Here is a 21,400-nt window from a genome sequence, read left to right as displayed (position 1 = left end):
TAGAAAATCCAAGTTTGTGTTTGTGTTGGTTGTGCCTCTTTGTGCAAAAGACTTAGAAGTCACTCAGGATTGTCTCTGAAATTTTTAGTTGGATAATGACAACAGCAGTTAACATTGTTTAAAGGTTGTGGAAATAAAAGAATGCTATTCCATGCCTTTGGAAACACGATCCTGGTGGTCATATTTATATCAAGAGATAATTTTGAATTATGTACACTGTCCCACCAAAAACATCAGTCAGAATAATTTAAAGGGTTCTGAGAGATAGGGAGTTACACAAAGCTTCACTCAAAAAGAACAAGAAAAAGAAGAAAGGAATAAGTGTTTGACTTGGAACAAGAAAAGAGACTGTGTTCACAGTTATATTGATCCAATCTCTCTTCTAGAGAGAAAAATACAGCTGCAAGCTCTACAGAGACCAAGTTAGTAAATAGAAGGAAGTGATGTTTACACCACAGGTGGTAAAACTGATAAGACTCATAAAATTGGCCCATTCTTTAATAAAATGTGAGACATTTAAAAACTATAAATAGGGTTTTGAAATATTTAAGCGAGTGTGTGCTTTGTAGATTCACTGTGAGTTAAGGAAGTATGGCCAATTTCACTGATGGACTCAGTTCTTCATCCTTTCCCATAATAACGTGTAAGGTCATGTCACTCTGCAGTGCCATCCCATTGCAGGCCATGTGACGGTGTCCATCATTTATCTTGCTTTGTGTTAGAGGAGATGATGAAAGTAGAGGCTTAATGGACTTGAATAATAGGGCTTGTCCTATGAACCTTTGCCTCTGCCAAGAGAACTTGCCTGGGCTCTCCAACTAAAAATGAGAGACACGTGGAGCAATTGCCCAAGCAGAAGCCAACATCCAGAGTTGTAAGCAAATTCAGCCAAGATAAGCAAAGTTACCTGCCAACCTCCAGTGATTCTAGGCAAATAAACAATAAACACTTATGCCATTAAGAGATTTGGTTACTTATTATACAATATTGTAACAATAGATAACAGACACAGAAGGGGAAAGTGGTTCTATATGACCTGTATAAGCTCATATGATATCAGGGTGACATTATTGAGGACAATCTGCTATTCTCATATTCTTTTGGTGTAACTTTCAGGAATCAGGATATTGGGCTAGACAGCCAACAGTCTGCCTCAATATGGTAATCCTTAGATTAAGTTGTTCAAATATACCTTAAAATAATAAAGGATATCAAACTTGGTTAACATAATGCTCTAAAAGCAGCCTCCCTAGAGTGTACCAGGCACCATTACATAGGAGTCAGGGAAAAAGCTTGGTTTGAAAACAGGTTTCCAATGTTCTTTGCTTTTCTCTGCTATTGTGGAGTGTGTGGTTGACTCAATGCTTTGTTTTATCTTCTCATGAGATTTTGAAAATTAAGTGATTTCTGGCCAAGGAACAAAACCAAGATCATCCCTTTCTTTAATAGATTTGGATGAAAATGGGTAATAAAAATAATATGCTTAATAATATAATATGTTTAATATAATATAATAATGTAATATGTTTAAAAACAGATATCAAAGAATTCAGAAATGCAGTGAAAAATTAATTACAAATCTTATCATATGCTACATAATAAATTGTTCTCTTGCTTTATAGCACATGCATATAGAATATTCACCAGTTAAACTGTAACTAAATTCTCAGTTAAATAATACTGCTTTATATGGACTATCCCTTCTTTGTGGGTTTATTGTTTGTTGGTGTTTTAAAAATAAGATCCTTTAACAGTCTTACCAAAGGGTATATTAGAAATTAAAAATTTTAGTTTTATTAAGCAAGCAGAAAGATAATAAAGCATTTCTTACTTGTTAATCCAACTCAAGTCTGCCCTTAATTTGCACAAAGATAAACCCAATGTTCTCATGAGAAATTGGAGCCTCCTACAAGCAGCCTCACATACTCTTGAAATACATTATTTGCAACTATGAAAATGAAACAAAGAAGCCTGTTGGGAATGCTACTGGGATAGGGAGGGAGGCAGGGAGTATAATAGATAAAGTAAGATTGATTGAAATACAGTGTAAACATGTATCCCAAAGCTGTAACAATGAACCTCCTTCATATCACTAGTACAAGCTCTTAAAAAAAAAAAAAGCAGTTTCAGAAAGACGATGACTAACTTTTTAGTCACAAGGCCACAATTTCTCCAGAACATAGGAAGTCTCTGGATCATTTTTATCCCTGGAGAAAGTAAGAGGATCCCATTGCTAACACAGGCATCCTGGTTCAATGTTCTAGTATTTGGCAGTAACAACTATAACTACCCGAAACTATTGAAGTGAGTGGTGCAGACAATCCTATAAATATTTCTTGGTGAGTTATCAGAAGCTATAAAGAGAGACCAGGAGGCCCACGTTTATTATTCAGATGATCTCTAGGGCTTCTTCAGTTCCTTTGTGCTAAGGCCAATAAGGTCTTTGGGCATGGCTGGTTCCTGAACCTACAGGGCCGGAGTCACAGTGAAGTCAGAACTAAACTGCTATTATATACCTAAGGAAAGAATGTTGACTTACTCTCTATTTCTAATGATCCTATCCCACGCTTCATTACACATATAACACCTACATACAAAAGCAGGAGTGGAGAAAGATTATTGTGATGTAAGTAAAATGGAATTCAGAGGAAAGTACTTTTTCCTCATGGTATAAAGTTCAGGAAAAAATTAAAATGTTAGTAAATGTTTTAAATTTTACAATCTTAAGCCATCTATCTAAAATACAAAAAAAATGAATTCTAAAGTGGAGTGATAAAATTCATAGTTATATGATTTATATTGCCTACTCTATTGAACAGAGTATTTTTTAAAACGTGCAAGTCTCTGGGACTATTTAAAAAGAAACCAAGGCGGCTTTCATCTATAAGACTCAGATGGTTTTGAAGGCCATACCTGGAAACTGAGCCAGCATAAGGAACTCAAAGGTATAAGTTTTCCTAGGAGCTGGTTGGGCTCCAAGGACTGAACAGATACTAGGATTCTATCCAGCCTTTCACCTTCTGTCTTCAGGAAACTCCCACATGTCCAAAGGAAGAAGTAGTTTAGTGGTTGCTGAAAGTTAAGCCTGGTTCAGAGGGTAAAGAAATGTAGAAAAAGAAAATAAGATGCTAATTCTTTAAATCTCCAAACAACTTACCACAAGATGGATAATACAAAGCTCATGTGAAAGCATTTAAAAGCATCACAAATCCTTGTATTTAAATTTCTAAATATAGTTAGGGCTAAGATGAGCAGAATGCATTTTTAATATGGAAACAATACAGGTTAGAACTTTTATACTTCCAATCCTTGAAAATGCACAGGTCTTCCACAGGATAGGAATATGGTATTCACTACAGGAATAGAGGGAGTCAGAGAGTGTTTTCATTTCTTGTGGTGATGCTGAAAAATGTGTGTTTTGTCCCCAAGTCCCCCAAACTAGCTGTGGACAATTTTGCTGCTGCAGTTGCTTCTTTCTTGCCTTTGCACAGAGGGAATGTTCAATGCTATATCTTTTGTCTACTAGCTCCCATCAATCCCTGGAGCTATGTGAACTGTGGTATATGTTTCATTTCACCTATTGTTCAGGCCCCAAAACTACTACTCGTAATTATTAGCCACAGTTTAATCTAATTGGTATGTTTGGACTGACTTTGATTTTCCATATAAGGTAAGCTATCTGTTTTATTTAGGCTCAAGAGAGTAGAGATGATGATAGTTTCCATACATGCTACCTCTTCTTTATGGTCCAAAGAAGTATGATGTACAACATAGTTGTTTATTTGAGCCTTTGATAAGTGGAAATGAATGTTTGCATCAAGAGAAGACTGCACAAGGAGGCCAAGACATATATAGTAAAATCCTGCCACAAAAAAAGAAAGGGGAAAAAACAGGGGAGCAGGTATATCCTGGAATCCTCATTTGCGTATTAGTTTCCTTTGCTTGTAGAAAAATCAACAGGGCTACTAATTACCATTTTCTGAGAAACTTTCTTTAAAGATCAAAAATTATGATCAGAATCCCTGTGCTGTCTTGATACCTAGGAGTGTACTATGACCTGTTTTTCATTTCCCATGGCTCCAATGGTCAGGAGGGACAAGATTCCCATTATGTCCAATCTGAGATCTACTGGGTTCTCCTTTTAGAGCACTCATCCTTGAATTCTTAGCCAACTCACCCACATCATAACACTAAGGCCATAAGTTGCAGGGCCTCACAGTGTGAGTTATCTGTGAGAATTCACTTCCAGTTCTGGGGACAGGACCCTTGGGAAAAACTAGGCACTTGGCCAGAAAGAAAGTGGCCTAAGAGTGGCCTGGTCACTCTTAACCTAAACCTTGACCTTCAGCAAAGCAGAGGAACAAGCCACTCAGGAAATGGTAGATGTTTCACCAGATGTTCTTTAGGCTAGATCTTCTGTCCAACTTCCAACTTTTTTTGTCCTTTCAGAATGAAGCTGGGGCCATATGGTCTGCTTTTTATGAAGAACAGGCAAAGCTTGCCAAAATATATTCCCTACAAGAAATTCAGAACCCCATTCTCAAGCGCCAATTGCAGTTCCTTCAGCAGAGTGGGTCTTCAGCACTCTCAGAAGACAAGAGCAAACGGGTATGTTTGTGAACATTTTAGCACTGACTCCAAGAGTTAAAATGTTTGGGAAATATTGAACAGGAGTATCACTCATGGCTTCTTCCTTAATCTACAACGATAGTGACTCAGACATTAAAAAGAACTCTGTGCCTATATAAGGTGTTCGTAGAATTTATCATCCAAGCCAAAATTTTGTTTTAGTTTTAAGAGAGAAAGAAGACTCAGTTCTGATTTGGACTGACATGAGCAGAAAGGTGACATTCTTCACTCCATGGGTTATGCCTACTAAGGCAGACTAGGACTATAGATTTTAATTTTGGATAGACAGATATCAATGAAGTCTCCAAACTTCTTGCACTAATAATTCCGTATTATGGCACATTAAAAATTCTATTCTCAGGGCTGGGGAGGTGGCTCAGTGGTAGAGCGCTTGCCTTGCATGCTCAAGGCCCTGGGTTCGATTCCTCAGCACCACATAAGAAAAAAGCCGGAAGTGGCGCTGTGGCTCAAGTGGTAGAGCGCTAGCCTTGAGCTGAAGAGCTGAGGGACAGCGCCCAGGCCCAGAGTTCAAGCCCCATGACCGGACCCAAAAAAAAAAAAAATTCTATTCTCAGTCTGATGAAACTCAATAAGGTCTTTATTCACCCCTGTTTAATCTCTAGCATCCCATTCCTCTGGCCCAGGAGTTATCTAGCTGTTTTATTTCTATAAAGGGATAGATAGAAAAAAGTTTAGGGTTTTCAGGACATGTTGTCTGTGTCACAACTAGTCAACTTTGCCATTGAAGCAGGAAATCAGTCATAGATAATACATAAGTGAATAGATGTGGCTGTCTTCCAACAAAAGTTTATAAAAACAGGCAGGAGACCCCAGTTTGCAGATCCCTGATATAGACTATTGAAATATTTTTATCTAAAATATTCAACTATTTTATATCAAAGTCTTCTTTCTCAGTTACTTGTCTTTTGGAACTCTGTATGTCCTAATCTGCATTTATAAAAATAAAAAGACATGATAAGGACAGAGATAATACCATATGGTATTTGTTTCTACAAGTTGATATTTATTATTCTGCATTCTTTGGGCAAGTCATTCCAGTAGTTATTAATCCACTTTATCTTACCCATTTTATATTTGTTCATCTTTTCCACAAAGGAAACCATGAGAAACCTTGTCCATTTGACTCTAGACAGTCTAACCCAGCCTAGCATGGAACTTGGACATTCTATTTTTAAAAGAATAATTCTGATGTGTAGCCAAGATTGAAAACCACTTAACTGCGAGCAAGAGCTTAAGTATTTGAGAAGAAGGAAAACTCAAGAATGCATGGGTTCAATGGAGAGGAAGGACAGGGGAGGGGGATGAAAAAGCAAATAAATAGACCATGAGGTGTTTGGTGCCATAGTAAGATGTTCAGATTTATTGGTTGGAGTATGGGATCTTGCAGAAGTTTTAAGCATGGTATCTACTTCATGTCTTAGGTTAATGACTCTAAAAGAATGAAAGAGTAATAAAAGACAGTATTAGGAAAAGAGGAAACAGGACCTTTAATCCAGCACTTCTTTAATTGTTTGTGGGAGAGGATTATTCCTCTCTCTCTTCCTTTCTCCCTCCTCCCCCAATTCCTTTCTCCCTCTATTCTTCCCTCCATTCCTTTCTTCAGTCTGTCACAGACCAGCATATGGTTAAGTTGCTTCATTACTGCTTAGATGTTATAGAAATATCAAATTGTTTAAAAAGTTGAGAAACATTTACTTTCTGAATTTCTGTACTTATTACAGAATGGAAGCAAACTAAAAGTTTCAATTATTATGGTGTAGACTATCCCTTGTGATCTGGCCTCTCCTTACTTCTCCAGTCTCATGTTCACTGCTCACTGTGGTGAGCAGTTTCAGTGAACATCTCACTACCTCTTGAAAATGCCATCTATTTTCTAACCTCCCCTCATCTTTTAGATTCTGTCTTCTGCTTCCCTTATTCTACCTGATCAAGTCCTACTTTGGCAACAGTGTTCTAATGGTTCTTCTTCTTGAAGCATTCTTGAATATCTAGGATGTGAGTCCCTCTTCCCCCGTTCCCCTGCCAATGTTGCCACATCACTTTTTAGTGACAGTCATTCTGTCACCAACTATCATTCTTGGCAAACTGTTATGCAGCTACTACTTTCAAGATTGCTTTACTGTGTCATGATTTTGGGGTCCTTGAGGGTTTTTTTTTCCACTTCAGAATTGTCAGAGTATAATAGAGGTTCAACAAATTCTGAATGAAACAAAAGTGCATTTTTCATTATATGATGGATGTGAAAATGTTCTTTGGAATTTGGTAGATCTGTTCATCTCAGCTATTTAACATCTATTTTGTGCTTGTAGGCTTTATTAAAGTTTACAGTGGGGAAATTTAAGGGATCTATTTCTTCCCTCCGTACATGAAGACACATAGCAAAGAAGAAGAATAGTTTTGAGACATCAAAAACCACCTGACCAAAAGGACATATTTTATGTTAACATTATACTAAAATTCCATTTCTAACATTGCTTATTATATTTCATTTCAGTTAAACACAATTCTAAATAAAATGAGCACCATTTACAGCACAGGAACAGTTTGTAACCCAAATAATCCACAGCAGTGCTTATTACTGGAACCAGGTAAGCTATTAACTCAGAGTAATGAGTTTTTACTCTCAAGTTTTAAAAATGAGATTGACTTTAGATGAGGGCATTGTACTTTTTGCATAGGTAATCCAAAGATGATAAGGTTTCAAATATGTGAGTGTTAACATGCAAATATTTTTAACTTTGAAAACCTCCATTGTAAATTCTATAGCATTCAAGTTAGTAATTAAATTTTTTTTCATTGGTACATTTGCTCTGTGGATATATTTGGACTTATAGAAAGGCAAGGAAATGAATCACAATATTTCAATTAAATATTTTATGATCTTTATATCTGCCAAACTTACTTTTAATTCCTTCAAGTTCTTATAGTTGCTTATAGATGGAAGTTTTACAAGTTCACAAGTTAATTTTCTTTTGGGTACTTTGTGATAACAGGTTTGGATGACATAATGGCTAAGAGCACTGACTACAGTGAGAGGCTCTGGGTATGGGAAGGCTGGAGGTCTGAGGTTGGCAAGCAGCTGAGACCATTGTATGAAGAATATGTGGTTCTGAAAAATGAGATGGCAAGAGCAAACAGTAAGTGTGCTGGTCTGTAGACACTCTCTACCTTTCTACGCAGTTAGTGCTCTTGCATTACCAAACCTTTCCCTCAATGGATGAACAACAATCACTTGCTAAACAATTCAGGCTACCTGTCTCAAGAAGAAACTACTGGAGCACAAGAAGGTCCATTGGAGCTCTATAGTTTAAAGAGCTAAGGAATAAGATTCAACTCTCAAACGAATTGTCGAGGATTATTTCTCAGATAGGATGAAGACAGAGACAATATCCCTTACCTAAACCCTGGCTACATTTCATTCTCAAAGGTCATTTGTGTGTCTACCTCAGGGTGATGTGCCAAAAAAAAAAAGTCAGATTACTTCAGACTGGAAACCTTTTGTTTTCTGCAGATGTAATTATAACTCAGGCAGTCATAAAATACCTTACTATGAGAAGGAATGTTCAAAGTTTTTGCCTTTTTCTCCTGCATTAATAAGCTGAAGTCATGATATTATGAAAAACTATGCTTTGGTGATTCACTGCCCCCTGGGTTTGAATAAGAAAACATTATTTCTAATTTCTCCTACTGTCACTTAACTTCATCTGCACAAGCCTTAAGGAAGTTGTAGATGGTAGCTTTTATTAATTTTTAATAAAAGCTCACTTATCCAGATATTTTCTCATTTTCCTAATCATACATTGACAATGCAAAAATAAATATGGTTAAATACATTTATAAGATTTATTAGCGAATATTCTGACACAAGCTTGTGTTTCTTGATGGTTAGACACTAAGTAAAGCCCATAGAAGTATGCTGGGTATACACACAATGTACAAAAAACGCAGGCCCACTGTAACAATGCCTAAGATTAGTTCAGACCATATCCGAAAATATAAGACACTGAACAAGCTGGGTGATAGTGGCTCACGCCTGTAATCCTAGCTACTCAGGAGACTGAGATCTGAGGATTGTGGTTCAAAGCCTGCCCAGGCAGGAAAGTCCATGAGACTCTTATCTCCAAGTAACCACCAAATAAACCAGAACTAGCGTTGTGGCTCAAGGGGTAGAGTGCTAGCCATGAGCTTAAGAGCTGAGGGACAGTGCCCAGGCCCAGAGTTCAAGCCCCATGACAAACAACAACAACAACAAAAGATACTGAACAAGATGAGGGTTTAAAAAATTAGAGATTCAATTGCATTGCCATTTTCTGCTATAGGCCTTTGTACTATCCCTGAGCTATTTTTGCTTGAGGCTACTGATCTACCACTTTAGCCACAGCTCTTTGGTGTTTAATTGTAGACGAAAGTCTCCTGGACTTTCTAGCCCAGGCTAATTTTGAACTGAGATCCTCAGATCTCAGCTTCCTGAGTAGCTAAGATTACAGATGTGAGCAGCTAAGATTACAGATGTGAGCCACTAACACCCAGCCCCAAATTATTCTAAGAATTAGATATTTTAAAATATATAGAGTTAGAGGCTTTGCTTAAGTGGTAGGGCACCAGAGTGAAGCATGAAATTCTGAGTTCAAAACTCAATGCCACCCCCAAACCCCAAACATGTTATTAATCTGTGCAATGAGGACTATAATCATGACAAACTGGCTTTGTGCTTATTAACTGAGATAGTTCAAACTTCGGACATAAAACAAGTGCTCAACAGAATTATTTAGTCTTGTCATTCATTCCTATGCCTTTGAGTGAATACAAATGTGATAAACCTTTAGATTTCTATTAACTTCCCAGCAAGACTAATCTATGTCACCTGTATTCTCTCTCTCTTCTTTCCCTTACGTTCTCTTTCTCTTTTTGCAAAAGATTATGAAGACTATGGAGATTATTGGAGAGGGGATTATGAAGCAGAGGGGGTAGACGGCTATAACTATAATCGCAACCAGTTGATTGAGGATGTGGAACGTACCTTTGCAGAGGTAACTGAGGAACTATGGACAGGAGACAGTGACAATTGCCAGAAGCATTCTGAATTGGTCTTAACATAGGGATTATCCAAGTCTTGTAGAATTTTATAATATCAGAAATTGAAAAAAATTGAGACTAATAGGACAGCCCTTACAGATGATCTGCTTTCATCTGTCAGTTACTTATTATTAATAGTAATTATAATGGATAGAGACCATAAGAAGGTATGATATTATGATGTGAGATATCTGAGGCTAACAGTCTTTCTTCATAAGCAGAAGAGTAATCTCTGCTTCCTTTTGTGGGACAATTAATACCACTATTTCATCTGCTATGTCATCTGCTCTATGTCGTACTGCTCTGCTTAAGAATATTTATATAGGAAGTGAGAATCTTACAAAAACCTAAATAGGTAATGTGTTAAAATGACTGTTTTGCAACTTATTCCAGTTTTGAATCTCTATTCTTTCAGTTATTCTTTTAGATAGAGGTAGTGGTGCTAGTCATCCTAATATATGGAGAAAAGGGATGCTTTCAAACTATCTAGAATATTTGATAGGAGAAAAAATATTTTAGAGAAATTCTGCTCATATAAAGAAACTCTTATTTCTAGAGGTGGCATTGTAAATTTAAATTAGCTACTTTTGGTCTTAAACTTTTTTTCTGGATCTTTCAGATTAAACCATTATATGAACATCTCCATGCTTATGTGAGAGCAAAGCTGATGGATATTTACCCTTCTCATATCAATCCAACTGGATGCCTTCCTGCTCACTTACTTGGTAAGAAACAGTAGGAATTCCTCCTATTCTTTACCATCTTAGTCATGAATAACATGATCTTTTGGAGTAAAGCCTAACATAAAACTTTTGAAAAATTCTGCAACATAGAAGTACATTTTGAATGCACTTGCTTCAACAGAAAATCAATATCAAGTCCTTATTATATCACTATTTTTAATAAAGAGTTATTATGTTGGTTCCAATCCAAAGGATGAAGGAGATTTTAAAGATAACTGGAGAAGGAATTCCAGGTTAAAACAAGCACAGAAATGAGGGAAAGAATTTTGAGGATTCAAGTTGGTTAACTAACCTCTTGAGGAAAATTTGGGATTTTAGTATCATATTGTTAGAAGAATGATGCTTGATAGACTGGTTAGGAGAGAGAGTAAGGCTTTCTACAATAAAAGTATGACCTCAGGGAAAGCTTTAGGAGTCCATTATAAACTATGCCAATAAGTCTTGCTGAAAAGTACTTGGTTTGGCATGACATGAGTAATAGATAAGGGAAAATGGTTATCCTCCTCTCTTTGACCATTGCATCCAAGGCAAAATAAAATAGTATCAGAAAATTTTGTGCCATGAAAACATAGCATCCCTTCTTACAGTCAAGCAGACTTCTAATGCCTTTTAGCGATTTCTACTATTTCCATGCTATGAAGTTACCCAGAATATGTTCATTCTTTTACAAGACGACCTTATAGATCTACATAAACAACCATCATATATGACAAAGCATAGCATTAGCCTGGGTTATATATTTATTACACTTTAGTGAGTGTTATTGTTATAATCATGTATATTATGTATATACTGTTTTCTTTTTACTTCATGTTGAATATACTATATAGACTTGTAGCCATTCCTTCAAACCCAACTTTTCTTATCCATTGCATAAGCTATAATTTATCTAATTATCATGACCAGAACAGTTATTTTAGGAAAAGTTCAACAAACAGACAAATCAGTATCATATCTGCCTTTATTGTAGGCACTATCATTTTATCAGTTTAGCTAAAGGTCATGTTTGTGTTTTAGAAGACATGCCATTCTACTTGTGGGCCATTTTGGCTCTTTTACTGGTCTTTTACTTCAGCCTGATGACTGATACATATATATATATATATATATATATATAATATTATATATATACTTCTATGAAATATATGCTTTTAAAAATTGTTCTCTCTTAGCATATATTAACTGTGCCAAGGGGCTTCATTAATAGTTTTCTTAAGGCTTGTAAAGTACTTCAATCATATTCACCCACACTTCAGCCTCTCCTTTCACTATCTCTATTACATTTTATTTATTTTAAAATGTACTAACTGGAGTATTCTTCATGTAGTTGTGCTGCCTTGTTTCTTTGGTGCTCTTGATAGTAGATTGAAGTTTTCTGCATATGTGCTTACCCAGTTAAATATATTATTATAATAATAAAAATAAAGCTTAGCTTTCTTAGAAGTTTTGAATAATGATCTTATATGATCATTTAAAATCCAATATGAGGCATTTGTAACATGAATTGGAGAGTATATAAATTTCTAATCTATACTTGCTGTGTATTCCATATATTTTAATAAATTGCACCTTTGATTGGTAATTTAAGATGGAAGAAACTGGGCTGATTCACTAACAACCTTTGCCTAACCACATACTTTCTTGCCATTTTAGTGTCATAAAAGAGATAGAAGAAGGAAATTCTGGAATTTAAAATAAGAGAAAGAAAAAAGGAAAACAGATGCATTAAAAAGGAAGCAGAGAAACCAGATTGTTTTGCAATTCAACCTCATGCACATTATAAAGTTTGGACTGTCTTGTGCTATCATTGTCATATTACTAATGTGCTTTCTTTGTCTCAAATAGGTGATATGTGGGGTAGATTTTGGACAAACCTTTATTCTTTGGTCATTCCCTTTGAACAGAAACCAAACATTGATATTACTGATGCAATGGTACAGCAGGTAGGATGAAGCCTTAAAAACATTCTCAGTTCTCAATTATATGCTTTGTGTGCCTCTCTTTAGTTTATGTCTTTTGTGTGTGAAATCATGATAATAAAAAAATTCAAGTTAACTTAAATGTATTTTTCCAGGAAAGTAGTTTCCAATGCCAGTGACCTCAAGTACCTTGAATAATAGTATAGTATTGATATGATTGCTGATTAATCAGTATTGTTTGTGAATAGTAGCAAGAATATATTTTCATATTAAATCATTATTGTTAAAATATTAGAACCATTTAAATCATGCTTTTTCCTTTTTTTTTTTTTTTTTTTACTTTTGGCAGTACTGGGGTATGACGTTGAGACCTTACCCTTGTCAGGCAGATACTCTACCATTGAGCTACACTTTCAGTCTTTTTTTGGTATTGCTTATTATTTTCATGGGGTCTTGCTTCCCATGCAGGAAAGTGTCTGGTCTGTTGCCTGCCTATTTTTGGCTTTTTATCCTGTCTAGGATAACAGGTAAACATGACTGTGCCCTGATCTTAGTTGAGAAGGCCCTTGTGGACATTTTCCTTCCAAGGGCTGCCCTTGATCCCTGGTCCTCCCAGTCTCAGCCTCTCAAATAGCTAAGATTATGGAGTTAGCCACTGGTAACCAGCTTTTTAAGACACCTTTTCTTGTCACCATGATACAATTGTTTAAATTCTATTTTCTTTCTATCAATGCAATCATATTAGAATTTTAATTACATATTTTCCTTGTTCAATTAAATTCTGTATTTTTGTATAGAATTAGTATTCACACTTCCATTTGCCTTCAACATTTATTCAGATGATGAACATTTACTTGTTATCAGTTTTAAATCTGTATATAGTAATATAATAATGGACATATTTTTTCTTTTATTTTTATTTTTTTTTGTTAGTTGCTGGGTTTGGACTCTGGGCCTGGGCACTGTCCCTTGAGCTTCAGCTCAAGGTGAGTTCTCTACAACTTGAGCCACAGCACCATTTCTGGTTTTCTGGTAGTTTATTGGAAAGAAGAGTCTCACAGACTTTCCTGCCCAGGCTGGCTTTGAACTGTAATCCTCAGATCTCAGCCTCTTGAGTAGCTAGGATTACAGGCATGAGCCACTTGTGCCCAGCTAAGAACAATCATCTTTATATAACATACTCCAGGAAGATGTTCACAGAATAATAACTTAAGGCTGCAACTCCTCCAGACTCTTGCAGCTTTCCTCAACCTTTTTTGCAGTTGAACAGCAGCAGATGCCCACTTTTATGTTAGTCTGCCCCTTTTCCAAAGTGTTTTCCCATCCCACCTGTTCTAATGTTATTTATGAGGTTATGAGAATGGGTATTATTAGAGTTCTGTGCTGTTAAGTGAGGCTCAAGCAAATGATTTTCCCAAAGTTACATACATAATGGCAAATAACAATTGAACTCAGAAATTCCAATATTTTGACTTTGTTTTTCTCTTTATTCATTAATTCATCAATCCATTCTTCATTCAAATGATTAGATGAAGAAAGAAGAGAATTTGTTTGAGGACACTGGAATAGGAAAGTCTCTGTCAACATAATCCAAAGGCACAGGGAAAAAAAGCAAAAACCAAAAATAATAAAAATCTTTTGCCTAGCAAAGGGAACAGCCTACACAATAGCATGCCACAAAATGGGAGAAAATATTGGGAACTTTATATGACATCAATACAATATATGGCAATGTTGTGTATTAATATCCAAAATATATAAGCAACTTTAAAAAATGGGCCCCACACTTAGAAATTTCTCAAAATAAGGCAAGTAATCAATAGTTATATAAAAAAATTTTGTCAGCAAACATAAGGGAAATGTATATCAAAACCCACTATAAAATATGACCTTATTCCAATAAGCATACCTAAGTATCAAGTGATGGTGAGAATATGAACCAAAAATAATCCTTTCACACTGATATTAGGACTGAAAATTAACATAGCCATTGTTGAAAACAGTATAGTACTTCCTCAAAAAATTAATAATAGGCCAGGCACCGGTGGCTCATGCCTGTCATCCTAGCTACTCAGGAGGCTGAGATCTGAGGATCACGGTTCAAAGCTAGCCTGGGCAAGAAGGTCCATGAGACTCTTCTCTCCAATAAACCACCAGTAAACCAGAAGTGGCACTGTGGCTCCAGTGGTAGAGCGCTTCCCTTGAGCTGAAAAACTGAGGGACAGTGCCCAGGCCTAGAGTTCAAGCCCCACGACAAATAAAAAATAATAATATGATCCAGAAATTTGATATCCCAATGATGGGAAAATATCCAACAGAAGTTAAATCAGTGTGTTGAAGAGAAATCTGTACTTATATTTATTGCAGCACTATTCATAATAGCCAAGAAAGTGAAACAGTGTAAGTGTACCAATTGATGCATGGGTAAGGAAAATGTAGCACACAAACACAGTTGAATAATATTCAGTCATAAAAAGAATGAGTCCCTATCATTTGCAACAATATGGATAGAAGTGGAGAACATTATGTTAAGAGAAAAAAAGCCAGGTACAGTAAGTTAAGAACTACATGTTTCTCTCATAGAATTGAGAGTAGAATGGCAGTTACTAGAGGCTGAGGACAGTAGAGGGGAGAGAAGCATGGAAGTTAAGTAGAAGTCAGAATTTCTAGTGTGCTATATAGCACAGTTTATTGACTAGAGATAATGATAATGTATTGTGTATTTGCAAAAGCTAAAAAAATCTCAAGAATTTTCAAGAAATAAACCAGCTAAGTTTATAGCTAAGTGGTGCTTAGCATGCACAAGGCCATGGGCTCGATCTGCAAGACAGCACATAAATAAATAATAAAAAGATTATAAATGAGCTAGATATGTTTACCATGATTTGAACATTATATAATAGATACTTGTATCAGACCATCACATGGTACCCCAGAAATATGTACATTTTAATATCTTTATGCATTAGTTAAAATTAACTCAAAGAAGATTGTCACAATCAGTATCAATTGCCTTTAATGCTGGGCTTTGTGAATCCAGAAGACAGCATTATCACTGAGCTCCATCTCCAGCCTGATATTATACTTTTGAATTTTAATTTAAAATAACATACAGTTTCTATTCGATTTCTTACTCCCAGGGTTGATACAGGAGAAAACTAAACTTGGCTAGTGTCCAAGATCAGAGACAGTTTTTCCATGTTACTAAAAATGATTCCTGAACTACTTTTCAATTACACAAACTTATTTTTTTCTGATATAGGCCTTATGTCCTAAGCAAGGCTGGCTGTCTCCTGAGACATCAGTTTCAAGAAGAATTTGCTAGATGGCAGATACCCATGACTGTCTTTCTCCAGTTCTAAAACATTATGAAAGTTTAGGTCCCATATGCATCATGAAGCCAAGGCCCAACTAACTAATGGGCTTTTAGGCCACATCTAAACCTTTTTTTCCCATAAAGGCTGGTGCCTTCATGTCCACTCTAATGTGTCTTCTATCAAGGACCTAACCCCCAATCAGGTCCTTGATTTGATCAATTATTTTTGCATTGAGCTGAAGTCTTTAGTAAATAGAAAATCGAAAATCATTATGTTTTTGTTTGTACTTGAAATATAACAATAACAAAAAATGATCTGGGTGTGTAGCTCAGTAGCAGAACACTTGTCTAGAATGTGTGTGGCCTGGCCTCAATTCCAACTAGTGGAAAATAATTTTTAAAATATCACATGTAATCTCACTTAATCTACTGCTAACATTTTCATGCATTTCCTCATCAGGATTAATTCCAAATTTGTGTTTTTATATTTTACTTTCTATTAAATTATATTTTATAATATCATTAAAATCCTTTAAATATAATTCAGCTGGCCACACAATTTTCCTTCTATAATGGTATTATTATTTATTGAATTATTCTGATGATTATTTCTACATTTTTTTACTATTAAAAATAGTACTCAATGTAAGCCAGGTGCTGGGGGCTCACACCTGTAATGCTAGCTACTCGGGAGGCTGAGATCTGAGGATCTCGGTTTGAAACCAGCCCAGGCAGAAAAGTGCATGAGACATTTATCTCCAATAAACTACTCAAAAATATTTGGAAGTGGCACTGTGGCTCAAGTGATAGAGTGTCACTGTTGAGCACAAAGAGGCTCAAGGACAGTGCTCAGGCCCTGAGTTCAAGTCCCAGGCCCAGCAAAAAAAAAAAAATAGTGTTCAATGTAATACTTTGATTTAACTTCTGGTAATTACCTAAGAAAGGAAAAGAGTATAAACATTTCAAATATGTCCATATATGTTGTTAAATTTCTATATGGACAGATTATGCTAATGGATGGATCCAACCGAAATGTTAAATGCTGGTATCAAACATTATTTGTTATTTGTTTTTTGCTTCCAGGCCTGGGATGCAGATAGGATATTCAGGGAAGCAGAGAAGTTCTTTGTGTCTGTTGGCCTTCCTAAAATGACTCAAGGATTCTGGGAAAACTCCATGCTAACTGAGCCAGGAGACAACAGAAAAGTGGTCTGCCACCCTACAGCTTGGGACCTGGGGAAGGGCGATTTCAGGTAATTGGTCTGTTATTTATGGTGCAGATACTTAAATGGGATACAGTGAAGTCAGGGATTATTTCTCTTTTTCTCTGAGTGCAAAAGAGATAAGCGAAAGCTCCTTGGAGTAAGGCTGGGAATCCATGAAAGCATAGTTGGTTTTCCCAGGCAAATATTACCAAAAAGGCACTAAATGAACCTTTAGCCAATTTGCTTCATTGAAACTATTATATGCCCATTCAATTCTCAAAGTCATGAAGGAACGCAATATGTGAATCAGAAGTTGATCCTCCTCTGTGCTTTGCCTTGTAGATGTGATTGGTTAAGTGGATGAATAACAAGCTAGGCTAAAAAGGAGAAAGGGATGTGTCCTAAGCGGAGAGACATAGGATGTTTCATAGGGACCTGGGAGAAGACACTTGGCCACATCTGGATCAGATATTTTTTGGTTAGCATTAGAGTTGGGCTTAATGTGCAAGAAGAGGCTGGACAGACAACTGGGAAGACATAGCAGGGTGGGAGAACATCAGCGAGGCCAGACTTGTATGTATTAGAGTCAGCAAGAATAATTCAAGTTAGGCTAGAATAACAAATATGTGAAGGCTAATCTGTATGATGTGGCAGAAGGGACACAAGCTTTGGAAACCCAGGTGTGTCTCTTAATGAGTAAGCAACCTTGGACAATGGATTTAACCTTCTTGGGTTTCACTTTCCTTATTCATAAAACTAGGACAGTATTTCCTAGGTTGAAGGCTTGTGTCTTTAAGGTGAGTTCCCTAGCTTAAATCAGAGACTTTTTAAGAAGTGCTTTATTGAAAGAGAGCACTCAGGCAAGTAGGAGCAAGGCTAGAGCAGTGAATGGAGATAAGTAAGTAAGGATGTAATTGCAGTGAAGGCCATGTGGGTTCAGGTATAAAAGTGAGCCTCTATTTAAAAAATAACTAAGGTGCCAGGCGCCGGTGGCTCACGGCTGTAATCCTAGCTACTCAGGAGGCTGAGATCTGAGGATCATGGTTCAAAGCCAGCCCGGGCAGGAAAGTCTATGAGACTCTTATCTCCAATAAAGCATTAGAAAACCAAAGTGGTGCTGTGGCTCAAGCGGAAGAGCACTCATCTTGAGCTGAAGAGCTGAAGGATAGTACCCTGAGTTCAAGCCCCATGACCAACAGCAACAAAAAAATCCTAAAGCAAAAAAGATTGATGGCACAGCTCAAATTGTAGAATGCCTACCTAGCAAGTTAGAAGCCTCAATATCATAAAAGAAAAATTATATGGAAGTTATCCAGCATACACTTTTACATACAACTATATCAATACAGAGAAATCAAGTGAGAAAGGCAGATTGGAGTTATATTGGAGTGTATGAAGGAGGCAGATTGGAGTTATATTGGAGTGTATGAAGGAGGCAGATTGGAGTTATATTGGAGTGTATGAAGGAGGCAGATTGGAGTTATATTGGAGTGTATGAAGGAGGCAGATTGGAGTTATATTGGATTGTATGAAGGAGGCAGATTGGAGTTATATTGGAGTGTATGAAGGAGGTTGAGTATATGACTGGGCAGTGAAGGGTATTAAGTAGTGGTGATATGACTAGCATGGTAGGAGAATTAATTTGGAAATCTATGAAATTGTGATGCCTACACCTACCTGAATGAAAATGCTCTTGCCACGCTGAAAGAGAACCACCATCTAATTGCCAAATGCAGTTCTTATCTCATTGGGCCACATCAGCGTCAGATAGTATTTACCAGTTGTCATTCAATTGTCATTTTTCATTGACTTCCACCTCATCCTGCTCTTTCAGATTACTTTGACCTCTGGGTGTTTTCTGTGTCTCTCCTGAGACATCTTCCTTTCCCAACCTCCCCCCACCCCCCTGCCCAGTACTGAAGTGTCCAAAGGCTATGTCTTTGGCCCTCTTACTTCCCATTCTACTCTTGCTTCCTGGGCCATAACCCACTCCATGACTTTATTCTAATATTTTCTCAGCCTCAATGTTGAGCCCCTTTGACTATTTTTCTATCCTGACTATATTAAAATACTTCAAAGGATCCTGAATGTCATCTTCTTTCTCAAGCCTTTTTCTCTGAGCACTTCCTGGAATGTCTGCCTTCCTTACAAATTCCTCCACATTGATCAAGGTCTCATTGCTCATTGCATCCTCAGTTATGCCCTTCATGGTGCTTTTAGGAGGCAGTGCCTGCATTCCCTCATTGCTATGCCCAAAGGCCATGTTCACTAGTCACTTAAACAGCACTTTCCTTGGAGTTTTTGTAGCAGAGGGCTCTGCTTATTTTCTTCCTATTAGTGTGTGAGTAGACTAGGATTCATCCGTGCTCACTGCTTTATATTGGGCAACCCATTCATAAGAACATTAGAAGTAGATACTCAAACTTCAGTTGTGCCTACAAGTGGGAAAGAGAACACATGTCACCCAAACTTGTGAACTTATAGCAGAATTAAATTGATTAAATGAAATTCAATAATATTCATTTTAATTTCCATTTTGTGTAGAATCAAGATGTGCACAAAGGTGACAATGGACAACTTCCTCACAGCTCATCACGAGATGGGACACATCCAGTATGACATGGCATATGCCTCCCAACCTTTCCTGCTAAGAAATGGAGCCAATGAAGGGTTCCACGAAGCTGTTGGGGAAATCATGTCACTTTCTGCAGTTACACCTAAGCATCTGAAATCCATTGGTCTTCTGCCAGCCAATTTTCATGAAGATAATGGTAATTTTTTTCATGATTAGGGGGTTCATTAGTCCAAGGTGAGCAAAAGTGTTTATTTTCATGTGTATGAGATATTTCCTTTTTTCTACATAAAGTATATAATATGTACAGGTAACTAGATATTGATGCTGGTACTAATGTATCAGAACATTTCAATTTGTACTTTTTTTCCCAGGGCTGGGAATTGAATATCAAGCCTTGTGCATGCTAAGCAAATACTCTCAGACTTCACTGCCTCTCCAGTCCTGGTTATATATATATATATATATATATATATATATATATATATATATATATATATATATATATATTGGTCCAGTCGTGGGGCCTGAACTCTGGGCCTGGGCACTGTCCCTCAGCTCTTCAGCTCAAGGCTAGCCCTCTACCACTTGAGCCACAGCACCACTTCTGACTTTTTTCTTTTTGCTTATGTGGTGCTGAGGAATTGAACCCAGGGCCTCATGCATGCAAGGCAAGCGCTCTACCACTGAGCCACCTTCCCAGCCCCCTGGTTTTATATTTTTAAATGAGGAATAAGAGAATCAACTGAAAGAAAGGTCTTGGGACTCTAAAAATATCTAATAGAAACTGGGTGGGCTTTTTGAAGATGCTGAAATAATCCCATACAACTGAAAGGCTTTGTCCAAGGTCATGCCTCTAATCAGTGTCAGGCTTCTGAGTAGGAGATTCTGGTTCTGGGTAAAAACGTCCCCCAAAGATTAGAACAACAGGAACAGATTCTACAAAAAAAAAAAAAAAAAACATTTTACCAAGGAGTAAACTAAAGATAAGGGAGGAAAACTAGTTCATAGTCGAAAGCAACATAGTAGCAGATCTAAAAACAGAACCCTGATCTAAAGGCTTTCCCACAGTGTAATGCAAAGCAAAGTGTGGTTTGAATTTGGGGGGATTCTTAAAGAATGAGTGATGAAAGCACTCCAAAAATGAGTGGTAAAAGTCACTGAAACCTTTCTATTTTTAGTGAAAGCCATGTTTTAGCTGTAGCTTCCCCTCAGACCCACATAATTCCTCCAAGTCTTTGAGGCAGCTCACCTTGACCAAGGTGGTCTATTTTGCTTTCTGTGGATGGCTTGGACTGGTGGAACACAAAAATGTTCAAGAAATGTCCATTTGTCAGTGACTATACTATAGTTTTTTGTAAAAGGGTAATTAGACTTTAATACCTTCTCCTCTTCCATATATTCCTTTGCTCTTGTTTTGCTCTTATGTATGGCACACTGATCAGCTCTACTGGCTGGAACATTTGGTCAATGAGGTTATGGTCATGAACTCTGTCCTGTCTAGGCAGTTCACTTTGCCTTGATTACTGGCTTCAGACCCTTAGTGATCTCACAGGGGCCTGGAAGTAGGCCAATGGAAAGTCACCATGATGTCTTAAAAGCATTTTCAGTTCTTGCTAAGGAAGAGGTAGTACATTTCAAGTCCATTGCACTATTTTGGTTATCTGTGGATTTTATGGGCTGTTTCACCCCTTGTTCTGGGTCTTGAACTCAAGGCCTGGGCTTTGTCCCTTAGCTTTTTCACTCGAGGCTGGAATTGTGCCACTTGAGTCCCACTTCTAACTTAGGAGTCACGTGGACTTTCCTGCTAGGGTGGCTTTCAATTTTGATCCCCAGAGCTCAGCCTCTTGAATAGGTAGGATTACAGGCATGAGCCAACAGCACATGGCCTGATTGATATTTTTAATTAAATTTATTCC

At 37.0% G+C, this 21,400-nt stretch overlaps 1 protein-coding gene across 2 annotated transcripts in view; it reads left to right on the top strand.

Annotated features, from left to right (window-relative positions):
- Window positions 1-21,400, top strand: part of Ace2 (angiotensin converting enzyme 2) — a 42,055-nt gene that overhangs the window by 4,780 nt on the left and 15,875 nt on the right. For both annotated transcript variants that reach the window (XM_042680522.1, XM_042680521.1), the window contains 8 exons: window positions 4,450-4,608; window positions 7,145-7,238; window positions 7,644-7,787; window positions 9,568-9,680; window positions 10,346-10,451; window positions 12,315-12,412; window positions 16,788-16,957; window positions 19,454-19,680. In XM_042680522.1, the coding sequence (XP_042536456.1) occupies window positions 4,450-4,608; window positions 7,145-7,238; window positions 7,644-7,787; window positions 9,568-9,680; window positions 10,346-10,451; window positions 12,315-12,412; window positions 16,788-16,957; window positions 19,454-19,680 (1,111 nt within the window). The remainder of the gene's footprint in view (window positions 1-4,449; window positions 4,609-7,144; window positions 7,239-7,643; window positions 7,788-9,567; window positions 9,681-10,345; window positions 10,452-12,314; window positions 12,413-16,787; window positions 16,958-19,453; window positions 19,681-21,400) is intronic.

This window comes from Dipodomys spectabilis, unplaced genomic scaffold (assembly GCF_019054845.1).
Source record: "Dipodomys spectabilis isolate Male_0828 unplaced genomic scaffold, ASM1905484v1 ptg000061l, whole genome shotgun sequence".
NCBI lineage: Eukaryota > Metazoa > Chordata > Mammalia > Rodentia > Heteromyidae > Dipodomys > Dipodomys spectabilis.
Note: the sequence above shows the minus strand (reverse complement) of the source record. Positions and strands in the feature narration are given on the sequence as shown.